The sequence below is a fragment of the Stegostoma tigrinum genome, chromosome 10 (genome assembly GCF_030684315.1).
Source record: "Stegostoma tigrinum isolate sSteTig4 chromosome 10, sSteTig4.hap1, whole genome shotgun sequence".
Lineage (NCBI taxonomy): Eukaryota > Metazoa > Chordata > Chondrichthyes > Orectolobiformes > Stegostomatidae > Stegostoma > Stegostoma tigrinum.
The window spans coordinates 39,985,724-39,999,403 of record NC_081363.1 but is presented as its reverse complement, the minus strand read 5'-3'; the positions used below and the strand labels follow the sequence as shown (position 1 = coordinate 39,999,403).

Sequence of the window (13,680 nt, the reverse complement as noted above, 5' to 3'; positions counted from 1 at the left end):
CTGACAAGTTCCCATGTCAGGTGGAAGGAAAAAAAGTATTTGCTATGCTCGGAATTAAAAAGAAAACTAATTTAAAAAAAATTATTGAAATCAGAAGCCCTCAAGTGAAGATCTTCACACACCAGAAACAGGCCTTTTGAATAAAAGTTTGCAAAGGACTGATAAATTTTGAAAACGCACAGCAATTCAAGAGACTAGATGTAGCAGGGTTCAAATTTTCAAATTTTATTCCTTATTGCAGCGGAGATCTGAAATTGTTATCTTTGGCTGCAAAACTGCCAGTGATCCACGTTAGTAATTTATCTCACTAGACAATGAACTTTAATGCAAACCCCAAAACTGACGAGTTTATGATAGAATAGGACAGACTAAATCTTAAACCTCTTTTTTTTTTTCAAAGGTCATACCAAAATCTCACTCAAAACAACTACGGTACTACTGGGACCAATCAATACCTCTAAAGAGTAGTAGTAAACATCTACATGTTTTTTGCAAGTGCATGTAGGATAATTACTAGAATGATGGGCAGAAGTAAAGAAGTGTGATGTACAGCGGCCGTGGCTGACTGAACTGACTGTGCAGTTAATTTCCTCAAAAAAAAGCTGCATTTTATAATCAACTAGAGGGTAGCTAATTTTAGAAGAAATTTAGATTAATGTGTACAGACTCAAGATCAAAAAGGCACATATGAAGTCAATCCTAGATCAGGGTAAATTTACCTTAGTCTTTGCAAACCCCCCCCCCCCCACCCCCAAACCCTTCTACTTTTACTACATTACAGGAACTAGATCCTAAAAATAAGACCTGACTTTCTAAAGAAAACAGACTAGATGGGAATTTCAAAACAAAAAAACACCAAACCACTTATTCTGGGTCAAGAGGCTTTACTGAAACAAGAATCGGTGGCCAAAATTCAAATCTATCCAAGATTTCAAATCTCCAGTATCTGCAACATTTGCTTTTTGAAAGATTGAATTACTTCAATTAACTACCATGCCAAAAAACTGCCAAAAACATGCATTTAAACTCCATGTGAAAAAATGCAAAAGCCACCTATCAAAATTCCACTAATTCTACTGTCATACGTGCATCAGTATCAGTGATTGCATCCACAAAAAGCAGAATTTGTCGCTTAGAATACACAAACTGCTGTCTGAATAACACTGTTGTTGGTACACAAACCCATGTTTAAGTGGGCAAGAGAGCACAGGCTCTGCTAAAGTTCACCCATCATCCAAGATGATTAATACAATGTACAGGAAGTTTGTTGTAATAATGGATTTTGTTACTTTAGTCATTGCAGACATCTGAGTCATGAAGCACTCAATAGCAATATAATCTTACAGACAGCTTGGCAGTTGAGGCAATAGCCTCCATATACAGTGAGCTAGTTCAGATTTTAATAGTTAAAATCTGAAAATTGGTTGTTACATTTACACACCAAATAAAAACCCAGGTGCTGGTATACAGAACACAATCCCCTTTAATTTGTATTTTACATCCCTGTAGAAGTGCACAGTAACTGCTGAAGCGTTACTCAATAGCAACAAGAAAAAAGTTGACAAATTTATAGTAGGACCATTCTACCATTTAGACTTTGGACATGCTTTAAAAGTTCCTAACTGGTAGGTGGAGGTGGTAGTGAAGTGTTAGAATCATACTGTAGACTCTGAAAAGCAGAGTCTGAATTCAGTTATAATTGAAATACAGGAATTTCTTCATTACTGACTTCTCCGCTGAAAGATTTAATAGGTTGAATTTGTCCCCTGTAAGAATACATCAAATAGCATCAATATCTATATCTTCTTCCTCTCTTGTCTTAATGGGTTTCACAGTTTCCACTGTCAGTTCTCTTGCAGAGCTATCATAAACCACCTGTAAAATAAACATGACTAGTTTAAGTGAGTGCAACACAATACTCCAGATTTCCACAAGATAGAGCTGCCAAGATCAAAATTTGAATGACAGATCAATTGTGGAATCTACATCAATGCACACATTAGACAGCAAGTGTTTGTAACATTCATAAATTGCAAGGGACCCAATTAAATAGATACCTCCACATCCTTCTCATCATCTTCCTCCTCTTCAGACTCCTCCTCAGCTTCTTTTAGCCATTTAATGAATGGGTCAGCCTTTGCATGTATCTCTTTGGCAAGTTCTTTTGGGACATACTTCTTGGAGACCTTGTTTATAATTTTAAAAAAGTTATTCTGGTTACTCTGCATTAAAATTCTGTAGATCTCAGCAAAACTGACTAATGCTTCACACTGTTAGCCAAGGTTCTGCAGTGTGATCTGAAGTATGAAAAGAAATCAGAGACCAAAAATGGCTCCCCATTGCACAGAATTAGTCATCTCAGCTTGTCTCAGGAATGAAGAATCCAGCTTAAAAAACCAGCACACAAAACTTTGCGACTTTCACCACAACCACCCCTAAAAACTAGATTGATATCCTCAGCCAAATTCTTCATGACTATTTCAAATAGAGTAATGAAGTCAGTGAGGCTGCATATTACAGCTATCCTGGCTTCTACTAGTGTAGTTGTATTTTTATGTTACACAGTACATAAGCAACATGTAATTTTCACATTTGCTCAAACTTACTTTCTCAGCCCAGGCAAGAATAACCTCTTCTTCCAAGAGATCAGCATCATAAAGCTGCTTCAACACATGCGGAACTCTGGGCAGCAACTGGTCCCGATGTATTTTCACCAGACACTCAAAGCCACCGAGTAAATACTTCTGAGCCTTTTTATTACCATGGCAGAACTGTCAAATGCAAGTTTGTATTGTTACTATAAAAGAACAGCAAAACAAAATTGCTGGAAACAGATCTGGCAGCACCTGTGAAACATGGGGCAGTTAACGTTAAGTCCAGTGAATTTCAGACCCTCCTACCATCTCTCCACAGATGCTGCAAGACTGAAGCAGCTTCTCCAGCAATCTTTCAGATTTCTAGCATTTGCAGCTTTGTTCAGTTTGGGAGAGGGAGAAGTTACTTACACGTAGAAAGTGTCGTTTATATTTCTTGATCTGATCTCTTATGTTCTCATCAAAAAGCAGTTCACTCAGTATGAGAGGGCCCATAGCTATTACATCCAATCTTTCAGCTTCTGATCGAAGATCTTTATCAGCAGAATCAATAATGCCCTCCTCCTTCTTTTTCTGCAAGAAAATATCACAGCCAGTTACATTGTCCAACACTCAGTTTTCAGACTTCATTTTCCCCGCTTTTAGAGTGGAATACCAACTAATTTAATACTCAATTTCTGGATTATCAAAAAAACAAAGACATTAAGTTATATCCAATGCAACCATACAATGGGAAAATACAAAGTCGTGATTAAATTTAAAGATGGAGTTCCATCATTGATATTAGATCTGTTTGTGCTTCTAAACCAAGCTTCAGTACAATAGAAATATTTTGTAGTTCTATGAAATGCAATTAGTTCTAATTATTGCAAAGAACCACATTGTGTAAGTAATGCTTGGAACTGACAAGTTAAAGCGTAGTCAAAAAATTTTGCACACTTGACTTCACTAGTCACAGCATCGGGTACAGGGGCCGGGATGTCATGCTCTCCTCCTACTCCACTGTTACTGCCAGATATAAAGATGCAAAAGAGGAAAAGAACAAGAGAGCATAGGGTTGAGGAGTCCAAAACTAGAGGGCATAGGTTTAAGGAGAGGGGAAGATTTTAAAAAAAGGGACACAAGGGCTAACTGTTGCTCCCCTTTTCCTTTCCTCAGGAGGGTGGTGTCTCAGTGATTAGCACTGCAGCTTCACAGCGCAAGGGCCCCGGGTTCGATTCCAGCCTCGGGTGACTGTGTGTGGAGTTAGCACATTCTCCGTGTGTGGGTTTCCTCCCACAATCCAAAAGATGTGCAGGCTAGTGGATCAGCCATGCTAAAAATTGCCTGTAGTGTTCAGGGGTGTGTTGGTTATGGCGGGGCGGGGGGAATGCTTCAAGGGGCGACGTGAACTTGTTGGGCCAAAGGGCCTGTTTCCACACTGTAGGGAACCTAATCTATTTGAACAGGCTGCCAAAAAGGGACTGGTAGAGGCAGGTATGATACAACATTTAAATATTTGGAAAAAATTGATACAAGGGATATGGGCCAAAACACCAGCAAATAGGAATAGTTCAGTTTAGGAAACCTGGTTAACATGGATGAGTTGGGCTGATGGGCCTGTTTGTGCTGTATGCTCTGTTTAATGCTACTGTATATACTGCTCAACTTTTACAGATGGAAGCCAATAGAAAAAAGTGAAGACTGAATTTCAGAGCAAAAGCAGGGTTAGGGCCATACAGCTGAAAGTGTACGACATAATGAATACCTTGACAAAGTTGTAGAACAAGTTCACTCTTTCTTCTAAAGTTTTCCCCAGATCATCACTGAGTGTCAAATTTTTGGCATGCTCACTGATTTCACCCATTCGACGCCGCTGGGCTTCCTCCGTGGTTTCTTCACACCAGTCATCATCATCATCTTCACCATCCTAGCGGAAAAGTTAAGCAGTTAACTTTTCCAGAGTCCGTATGAATATCAAACAGTTAGATTTACTTAAACTACATTGTGTGCAAGCCATGCGGTGAGGATGGTAGGTCAGGTTGAAGGAGGTGTTAAAATCTAGCATATATATTGTTCCTGAGGGGGAAATATACAAAGAAATAATAATCACAGCTTTCCAAAGCTAAACTGGATAAAACATCCAAAAAACCCTGAACTGCAAACCAGCAGGAAGAGGGATTAGGAACATGCTTATCGTTGGGTGCTGACAGCTGAAATAGCTTGCTTGGGACGTACTGTAAATCCCTATGTAGAAAAAAAGTTACCAATGCCTCCGGTGCATCAAACTCATTGTGGGTGGATGATTCCGAATTAGGTACTGATCCATTTTCCTTGTCTTTGCCCTTTTTGTTTTTCTTTTCTTTCTTGGCTGAACCACCATCTCCATTTTCTGGAACAGATATCCTTATGTCAAATATCTTAAGGACTTTTGGTTTGCACTTCAAATGTTATCCAAAAAACAAACAACAGCACACTAAACCCAAAAAAACTTACCAGGTGGATTTTTAAGAATGAATGTGCAGAGCTTATGGCGTGTGTCAAGCATGCCTCGGTATCCACAGGCTTTACAAGAAATACCGATAGTTTGTTTCTTTGGGTTGACATGCTGAAAAATTAAAATCATACATCTTGATGCAGTCTTAAAATTGCAAGTCAAATTTATAATTTACAGAACTCAGTTTAAATACATAACAGAACAATAACAGTTCCCTCTAACTGGGGAGGTAGCAAGAGAGGCAAAACCAAGAAAAATCTCAGGTAAAAGAGAAAGCAGCATGCCATGTTAGCAGCCAGATAAGAGATAAACACCTGAACAGCAGCCACAAATTCAAAACCTGAAAATACAGGAGACAATAGAAGTCAAAGTCAAGTGGTTGTGGTCACTGCCAACAGGTTAAAAGGTGACGGATTAGAAATCCATTGTGGTTAATTTTGAATTCTGCCATCTGCAATGTTGTTGCTTAAAGAGGGATGGCTCAGTGTTTAGCACTGCTGCCTCAGCACCAGGGACCCAGGTTTGTGTCACCCATGGGTGACTGTGGAGTGTGCACACTCCCCATGTCTACGTGGGTTTCCACCAGGTGGTCCAAAGATGTGCATGTGGACTGGTTATGTTAAAGTACCCACAGTGTTCAGGAGTAGGTTAGATGCATTAGCCATAGGAAATGCAGCGTCAAAGGGATAGAGCAAGGATGGTCTGGTTGGGATACTTGGAGTGGACTTGTTGGGCCAAGTGGGACTGCTAGAAAAAAAAAATTAGAACTTGAAGGTTATGGAGTGCAGAGCCAGGGATGGAAGATCTGTTTCTCAAGCTTGTTTTAAGCTTTCAATAGGAGCACCTCAGGTCACAGAATAGAAAGCACTAACAAGGTAGAGCATTTTAAAGAAAAAAGTGGCAAAAAATCTTGGGGCCATGTCTGTGGCCTCACCAGGGACACAGTACAAAGTGACCAGCCAGTCTGTTAACAGATGATCCCTGAACAACAAAACTTGTATACAAGTTACAAGCGGTTTCACTTGTGATGGAAAAGAGATCCTGCTTGAAATAATAATGCATGTGTTAGTGGTCTCACGCTGGAGAGAAAGGAAAATTGGAAGGTAGTTGAACAGGGCCTTGAAAGTGTTATTACATAAAAGTCTATTAGACATGATAGTGGCCCTCAACATTAGGAAGGCAGCCTCAGGTGACAGAAAAGAGGAGCATGGAAGGCTGCAAAGACTGAAGAACCGCAGGAATGGAATGCACAAGTTTTGTGAGATGGTGCAGCTTGAGAAAGAGAGAGAGATCAAGACTGTGCACAAATCTATGAACAAAAGCGGCATAAAGTGAACCAAGCTTTCTATAGCTAACTTTACCTTCAACTGGTTTTAATCATGCTGCAAATAACAGCGTGCTATACTAGCCAATAGTATTTCAGCTTTACTGAACACTCACCAGGTCAGTTTCAGGATTCTCACACTCATTACAAAGGACAAATTTCCGAATGAATCCATCCAGCATGTCTTGCAGCTTATTCGCCTCATGAGATCCATTCACAATATAACGGTCATTCTTTGAATCAAACTGGGTCTGAGCTCCCAGCTCACAACCAAAAAACTTGGTGGGATCTAAAATTTAAAATGTTTGGAAAAAAAATTAAGTGTAATGCTGTTTTGATTTTTAAAAACTTCTCAACTTTAAACAGTGACCCTTCAGCTCAGCCAAGATACGACAGTACAGCTGACTTTTACCAACTGCTAATAACAAAGATTTAATTCAGTGATTCCCATTTTCTGCACTAGGACAGAGGACCAGGGCCTTGCAGGATGTTCACCTGCAGTCATGAAAGTACCTCAATTATATTGTAGACCACATGCTTCCAACCTACATAATACAGCAGTCTAAAATAAAAACTGAGGCATCTGGACAAACTGCTTTTGTCCTTCAGCAATTCACCCACTAAAATCTATTTGTTGTAAGTACATAGTGCTAAAAAGTTAAAAAAAGTCAGGGTGCAATAGATTTATTGTTTCAAAAAGTTGTACAGATGTGCTCCATAGCACATTCACAGCCAAGGATCACCTCCACCCTCAAATTGAGATTTGGCAGTCAATTAATACAGTTATTTCAAGAGAACAAAGCCTATCTCACAAAAATCAACTGTTCACTTGTTATTTTGGGCAAATTTGTGCCCTTATCCATCAAGCCTTTTCCAGGGATGGAGTAAGCTAGAGAACTGATATTGAAGTACATATTCCTTTTACAAAGAGGGAAGTTGATCAAGAATAGGTTAATGGGAAATTCTAGAGAAGATCCAGGTTCAGTGAGCCATTGTTATGGGCCGGGTTTCAACCATTACTATTCTCTACTAAATTTTCATTAAAAGCTACCAATATATGGCATAAGTTAATCAGCAGATTTAGCTGTCTAGTCTAAGAAAACAGGTAGTGAGATTTTAATAGCGAAAGTTGTTACATGTATCCATGCAGAATGCTTAAGAAAATTGACTAATACAATTTCCAATTAGAGATGGACAGTTGTGTGGTCTCTAAATAAAAAGAATTATTTAATACTTACACGTTGGAGGCCGATTAAGCGCCTTGGCAACATCAACCATGTTGACTATTACTGTCTTTATACCATTCCCTTTGCCCTCAACCTAAGAAAAAAACAAATCACATTTTAGCTTTTGACAGTCAAGCTCCACATTAAAACTAATTCAAACATTTCCAATTACTCTTACCTTAGCAATCAGACGGGGCATTTTGTACCGATAGAATTGGTCAGACACACTGCGATTGACGTTGACAGCCATTCTGGTTTACTATTAGATTTATGAGTAAAGTGAAAAGATCTTTGAATGGAATTTTTTGGTATCTTCTGTCTGAAGAAGAATGGATGACATAAACAATTGCAAGTGTACTCGGTCTCTGACATGAAAAAGTTTGCGCCACTTAGGCTGCAAGTTCCCCGTTTGTTGGTTAGGTTTCCCCGACACAGGTACCAACGGCTGCGCAACAGCTCTGTAGTTACAAGAGAGAGAAATAAAGAGATGTTAGGTAGAAAATACTTAAACACTCTGCATGGATGCATTTATGAATTTGCATCATATTCTACAGTCATTGTTTCAAACAAAACTATAAAGACTGTTGTTTCTTTAAACAAGGAAGCAAAGACATGCATCTTATCATTAATGCATATGCATATGCATTAAATCAAAGCCTAGAAGTTACAAGTCAGATAGTATAGCATTTACGGTAATTCAACCAAAAACTCAGATTTCACCCAGTGTTCAGTCACGTATTCCAACTGTGACAGGTACTGATCTGTTGTAAACATTGGAAATAAGTGCACTTCAGCTGATGGCACGAACGAAGACTAACGAGAATAATAAATGATCAGCCAGGTGGCATTTAAGGGGAGGAGGCAGTCAAGCGCTGAGTCATTGCTTGGTGCAGGCACACAGTCTCCGCAACACGTGAGTCACTACCAAGCGCCACCATGCGTAGTCCTTACGTTGCAGGGCAACGAAAAATATCCTGCCTTCTTTAAATAAACGCTTCTTAGCGGCTAACCATCTACGGGTGCTCCTCGAGAAACGAGCTGCGATATTACACCATTCGGGAGGGTGCCACCGCGGGCTCCTAGTACAAGTCAGGAGCCTTCCGAAAAGTGGTGCAGACTGCGTCACACGGGCGAGGGAGGGAATCGCTCAGTCCCAGCCGGGACCGTACGGCGCCATTTTGAGTAACGCTTCATCCAGCTTTTCCAGCACATTTCAGTTACCGATCATTTACTTTACCATATCCTAAATTAAGTTACATCCCTCGTACGCAGAACCTTACCGTTTTCACAAAACAAAGACATAAACACAAGCCTAATCGCTCTTGGATATGGTGAACTACTGGACGGCACGTCACGGTGCCGAGACGCCGAAGTCCTTCTCTGCGCAACAAATAAAAAAGCCCGTCGGTGGAGCGAGACGCCCTCGTTTGCGGCAATCTGTGAGCGAGAAAAATCACAAAGTCAACGTGAATCCTAAACAGCCCCAATTTCCGCCTTAATTCTTATCATTTGGCCCGAATAAATTGTTTTAACGAGCTCGCCCGCCCGCTCTACTCCTTCCGCTACGCTCACCTCCACGACGTTTGCCCTACAAACCACAAAAAACGCCTTTCTATATCGACGCCAGTCAGTCAGCTCAATCTAGCTTGATAGCACATAGGGCCCGCCCCAAGCCCACGCTACGATTGGCTGTTGCGCAGCTACTAGCTTTCTCATTGGAAAACCGTCCCTGGGGCTTTTGTTGTACGTGATCGAGCGGCTTGTCATTCAGAGTGACGTCAGTACGCAGGGCTCTGAAGATAAGGGGGGGGGGGTCGCGAGGAAGAGGTGGTGATCTCGCGAGAGTGGATTGGTGTGCCGGTTGGTTGATCTGTGGCAGGTTTTGAGGCTGATTGCATCATGTGGCCGAGAGAGATTGTGAAATTGAGAGCCATTGTCTCAATACTGTTGGGTGAGACGGGTCAGTTCAAGTTTCTAGAAGAATCGGCTGCGGTGTCGACACGTTTCCAGCAGTTATATAAACAGTATAGATGTGTAGTGAGCATCAACTTCTAATTCGTCGTTTTGAGCTTCTATGTTAATAATTGTGGGAGAAATACAGGAATTGATGGGAAGACAAAATCTGCAATTATATAGCGACTTTCATAACTTCCACGAGATGTGACAGATGAAGAAGTCCGTTTGAAATGTAGTTTCCGCTGTTAAGTAGGAAAACGTATAAGAGCGCAACATAGTTCACAAGCAGAGCTAATAGGAACCGCACATGCTGGAGAATCCGAGATAACAAGGTGTGGAGCTGGATGAATGCAGCAGGTCAAGCGTAGCTTTCCTGCTTGGATTGCTGTGTTCATCCAGCTCCACACCTTGTTATCATTGGTTTCATAATTGCTTATAAGCAACGATAACCGTTAAAGGGAGATAAATGATTGATTAGCCAGGGCACCGAAAGAACTCTCGCCCTCCAAATAATATGCTATGTGATGTTTCACATCCATTTATGTAGGCAAATGGGCTTTTTTTTCAAATCTTAAAAAGCTGAACGCCTTTGACAGTGTAGCAACATACTGTATCAATTATGTGCTCGAGTGGGTTTAAGTCTAATCACATGCAATTTCAATGAGCTATTGGATTTGTGGAGCAGTATTTCACAAATACTGTACCACCTCATTACAGAAAGAGTTGCTGATGCTGTAAATTAGGAACAAAAGCACAAGTTGCGGGAAAAGCTCAGAAGGTCTGACTGCATCTGTGAAGAAAAGACCAGAGTTAATGTTTTAGGTCTGTGACCCTTCGTTGCAATTGATGGTAGCTAGGAAAATGTCGGTCTATAAACTGCCATTAGATCAGATTCCTTTCAGTGTGGAAACAGGCCTTTCGGCCTAACAAATCCACACTGAGTCTTTGGAGCATCCCACCCAGACCCATCCCCCTATAACGCACACACCCCTGAACACTACGGGCAATTTAGCATGGCTGATCCACCTAGCCTGCACATCTTTGGACTGTGGGAGGAAACCCATGCAGACAGGGGGAGAATGTGCAAATTCCACACAGACAGTCGCCCGAGGCCGGAATCAAACCCTAGGTCCCTAGCGCTGTGAGGCTGTAGTGCTAACCACTGAGCCACCGTGTCGCCTGGTGCTACCATGCTACCATGTCCTTTGAGTTATGTTATATAATTTAAGGCTGTATTGTACAATGTTAACAGCAAGTTTTGTTTATAATTATGTCATCCATCACAAGCATGGACCTGGTTTAACAAAAATATTCTATTGTCAAATCATGTGGGATAATCATTATCTTGTGTCTGAAAAATTCATGGGGAGAAATGAGAGGTTGAAGAAATTTAATCTCTGCAAGACTTGCATGAAGTATTATGGGTTGGAAAATATGGGGGGGGGGTGGAGAAACAATTTGAAAAGGAAGCTTTCTAGGGAAAAAAAAGCACCAAAAATGTTCCATGTAGAGATAAATTACCTTTTCCTTTTCTTTGCAGGAGCAAATATAAAATTACGATTGTAAGCCAGTAATAATGTGGATAAATGCTTTGCAACATAAATAGCTTTTTTGCTTAGGTTTCCGGTGCTGAAAGGAACAAAGATTGTAAATTGCTTAGTGCAATTACTGTGTTAAAAGATAAGCCAGGATAAAGATAGACTGTCGGTAAATGACTACTGTCAATGGCAGAATAGAAAAAATGAAAACAGGTGAAAATGAGAAAACTGAATGATTTTCCATTATTTTAACTAAATTTGCCGACTCATCTCTCCCTCCACTCTTGGTGTTTCAATACCCTTATCAAGTTACAAAATGGGCTTATCAGAAAATGTTTCAAAAGCATTGATCTACCTTTTGTGTCTGGGGTTTGAACCCGACAGACTGACTGCCGCCTCATCTCTCAAGATACGTGATCAGATATGCCCAGGGAAATAACTGGTACATATTAAATAGGCAGGGACAAGCACCTACCCCTCATGCTGGACTAACCTGCACCTTGGGGATGCTGAAGTTACTATGTATGCTTATATCGTAACACAGTTGCTGACTTCCAAGTCTATCCACCATGCACAAAGCACAAGTCTGGAACTTGATGGATATTGTCCACTTGTCTAGATGAGTCCAGCACCAGAAACATTCAAGAAGCTTGAACAAAGCCGCCTGCTTGATCAGCATCACATCCACAAACATTCTACTCCCTAATGCTCAACAGTAATCATATGTACTATCAACAAGATGCAGTGCAGAAATTCACCAGGGTACTTTCAAACCCAAGACCACTACCATGTTGAAGGATAAGGGCAGTAGATATTTTTGGAGGGGTTGTCTTATCAGTAAACAGGTTGTGACTGTATTTACTGGAATTTACAAGAATGAGGGTTTATTTCATTTAAACTTATAGGGTTCTTAAGGGTCTTGACAGAGTAAATGCTGAGAGGAAGTTTCCCCTCATGGGAGACTCTAGGACCACAGGGCTTCATGTCAAAATAAAAAGGGATTATTTTAAGTCTGAGATGAGGAGGAATTCCTTCTCAGATGGTTGAGAGTCTTTGGAGCTCTTTGCCACCCAGAGCTGAGGGGCAGAGTCCTTGTGTATATTTAAGTCTTAGATTCTTGGTCAGTAGGGGAATTGTGGGTTATACAGAAAGGGCAGGAAAGTGGACATGAGCCATGATCTTATTGAATGGTTGAGCAAGCTTGTGGGGCCAAATGGCCTATCCTGTTCCTATTTATTATGGTCTGATAGCTACATGGGAACACCACCACCTGCATGCTCCAAGCCATTAACATGCTGACTTGGAAATATATCGCTATTCCTTCAGTTTTGTTGTATCAAAATCCTGGAATCCCCTTGCTAATGGCATTGTGGGTTTACCTACAGCAAGTGGCCAGCTACGGTTCTAGGAGGCAGCTCAGCACCATTTTCTGAGAAGCAGCCACATACAGACAATAAACGCTGGTCCAGACAACGATGCCCATATTCAGTGAGTAACTAGACATGACAGCATTAGGCCTATTCCCAAAGCCAAGAGCAACCTGCCTAAGAGCCCCCATCCCCGCAATACACAAACGGATGCTTGACTGTAACTAATGCCTTTCTGCAGTATGGGAAGCTGCACTTGATTTACTGCACTGTAACCCTCTGACTGACTGTTGCTTGCATGGACTTCAGTGAGGACTGATCTCCTTAGAATATGTGGCTGCCTGTTTTGCCGCAGATCCACTGTTTTGCTGTGTATCCTGTTGGTATGGACCAGGTGTGAGATTGATTAGCATACTGATGTACAGCAAGATATGCACCCCCTAGGCTGAGGACTGCTTAGATGCAAAGTAAGCTACTTGGTTGGGTAAGAGTAATAATTGGAAAGGCAAGGCACGAATGCTATGAAAATGCAGGTAGGCACTGTGACCAAGTGCGAGGGCAAAGAGCATTCCTAAGATGCAGTATAATCCAGTTTGAGAGTTGGTTGCTTCCCTGTGCACAAAGTGTCCCCACTGAAGCATTTCAGTGCTCCTTACTGGTTTGTCTTGCAATGCAAGTCTGTGCTTTCAGAGTGCACTGCCAGTGCAGAGTAGAAGTGCTAGGAACATTACATTGGGTTGGCTACTTCCTGACGCCAGTTCCCATAGAGGGGGAATGTGGTTGGCTGGTGTTGGTAGATTGTTTCAAGATGTTATTGCCAGGTGTCCAACATGAAGGTAACTTCAGCTAGCTGAATCTGCCAGGTACATGTTCTGGTTTCCTTGTTGCGATTTTTTTCCCATGTCCAGCTTGTTTGGTAAATTTGGTAGGCAGTAAGGTGATTACTGGCTTTAAGAAGGTGTTTAACAAGCATTAATGACTGTCAACTGACATCTCATGGCTGTCTAGTGAATCTTGCCATGCATTTGTGAAAAACATAGAAGGTTCAGCAATTTAATTATGATATTGAGATCGATGTCACCACATTTGTTGCCCACTTATGCCAAACATTCACCATAACCCACAGAGCTCTAAAAGATTTTTTCCATGCTTTGAAACATTTGGTGCATTATATATGCTGTTACAGCAAAAGCTGTAAA

At 41.1% G+C, this 13,680-nt stretch overlaps 2 protein-coding genes across 3 annotated transcripts in view; one reads left to right on the top strand and one right to left on the bottom strand.

The window, feature by feature from the left end:
* LOC125455489 (exocyst complex component 3-like) overlaps positions 1–13,680 on the top strand; it is a 128,482-nt gene that overhangs the window by 20,019 nt on the left and 94,783 nt on the right. The window lies entirely within an intron of this gene.
* eif5 (eukaryotic translation initiation factor 5) lies at positions 744–9,307 on the bottom strand. Of its 2 annotated transcripts, XM_048537593.2 has the most exons (12): positions 9,193–9,307; positions 8,901–9,057; positions 7,799–8,078; positions 7,633–7,714; positions 6,511–6,683; positions 5,070–5,181; positions 4,841–4,965; positions 4,342–4,503; positions 3,006–3,167; positions 2,607–2,771; positions 2,058–2,186; positions 744–1,875 (listed from the first exon to the last, which is right to left on the bottom strand). In XM_048537593.2, exons 3-12 carry the CDS (start codon positions 7,868–7,870, stop codon positions 1,780–1,782), a joined length of 1,278 nt encoding a protein of 425 aa, XP_048393550.1. In that variant the 5' UTR covers positions 7,871–8,078; positions 8,901–9,057; positions 9,193–9,307; the 3' UTR covers positions 744–1,779. The 2 variants fall into 2 exon arrangements, with proteins under 2 accessions (XP_048393550.1, XP_048393551.1); XM_048537594.2 differs by lacking the exons at positions 8,901–9,057; positions 9,193–9,307 and adding an exon at positions 8,341–8,441.

Coding starts and splice junctions, on each gene's coding strand:
- eif5 (XM_048537593.2), bottom strand. CDS start 7,870: ATGGCTGTCAACGTCAATCGCAGTGTGTCTGACCAATTCTATCGGTAC. Junction 2,187..2,606: donor TTCTTGCCTGGGCTGAGAAA/GTAAGTTTGAGC, acceptor ATTATAAACAAG/GTCTCCAAGAAGTATGTCCC. Junction 1,876..2,057: donor ATGATGAGAAGGATGTGGAG/GTATCTATTTAA, acceptor TTTATTTTACAG/GTGGTTTATGATAGCTCTGC.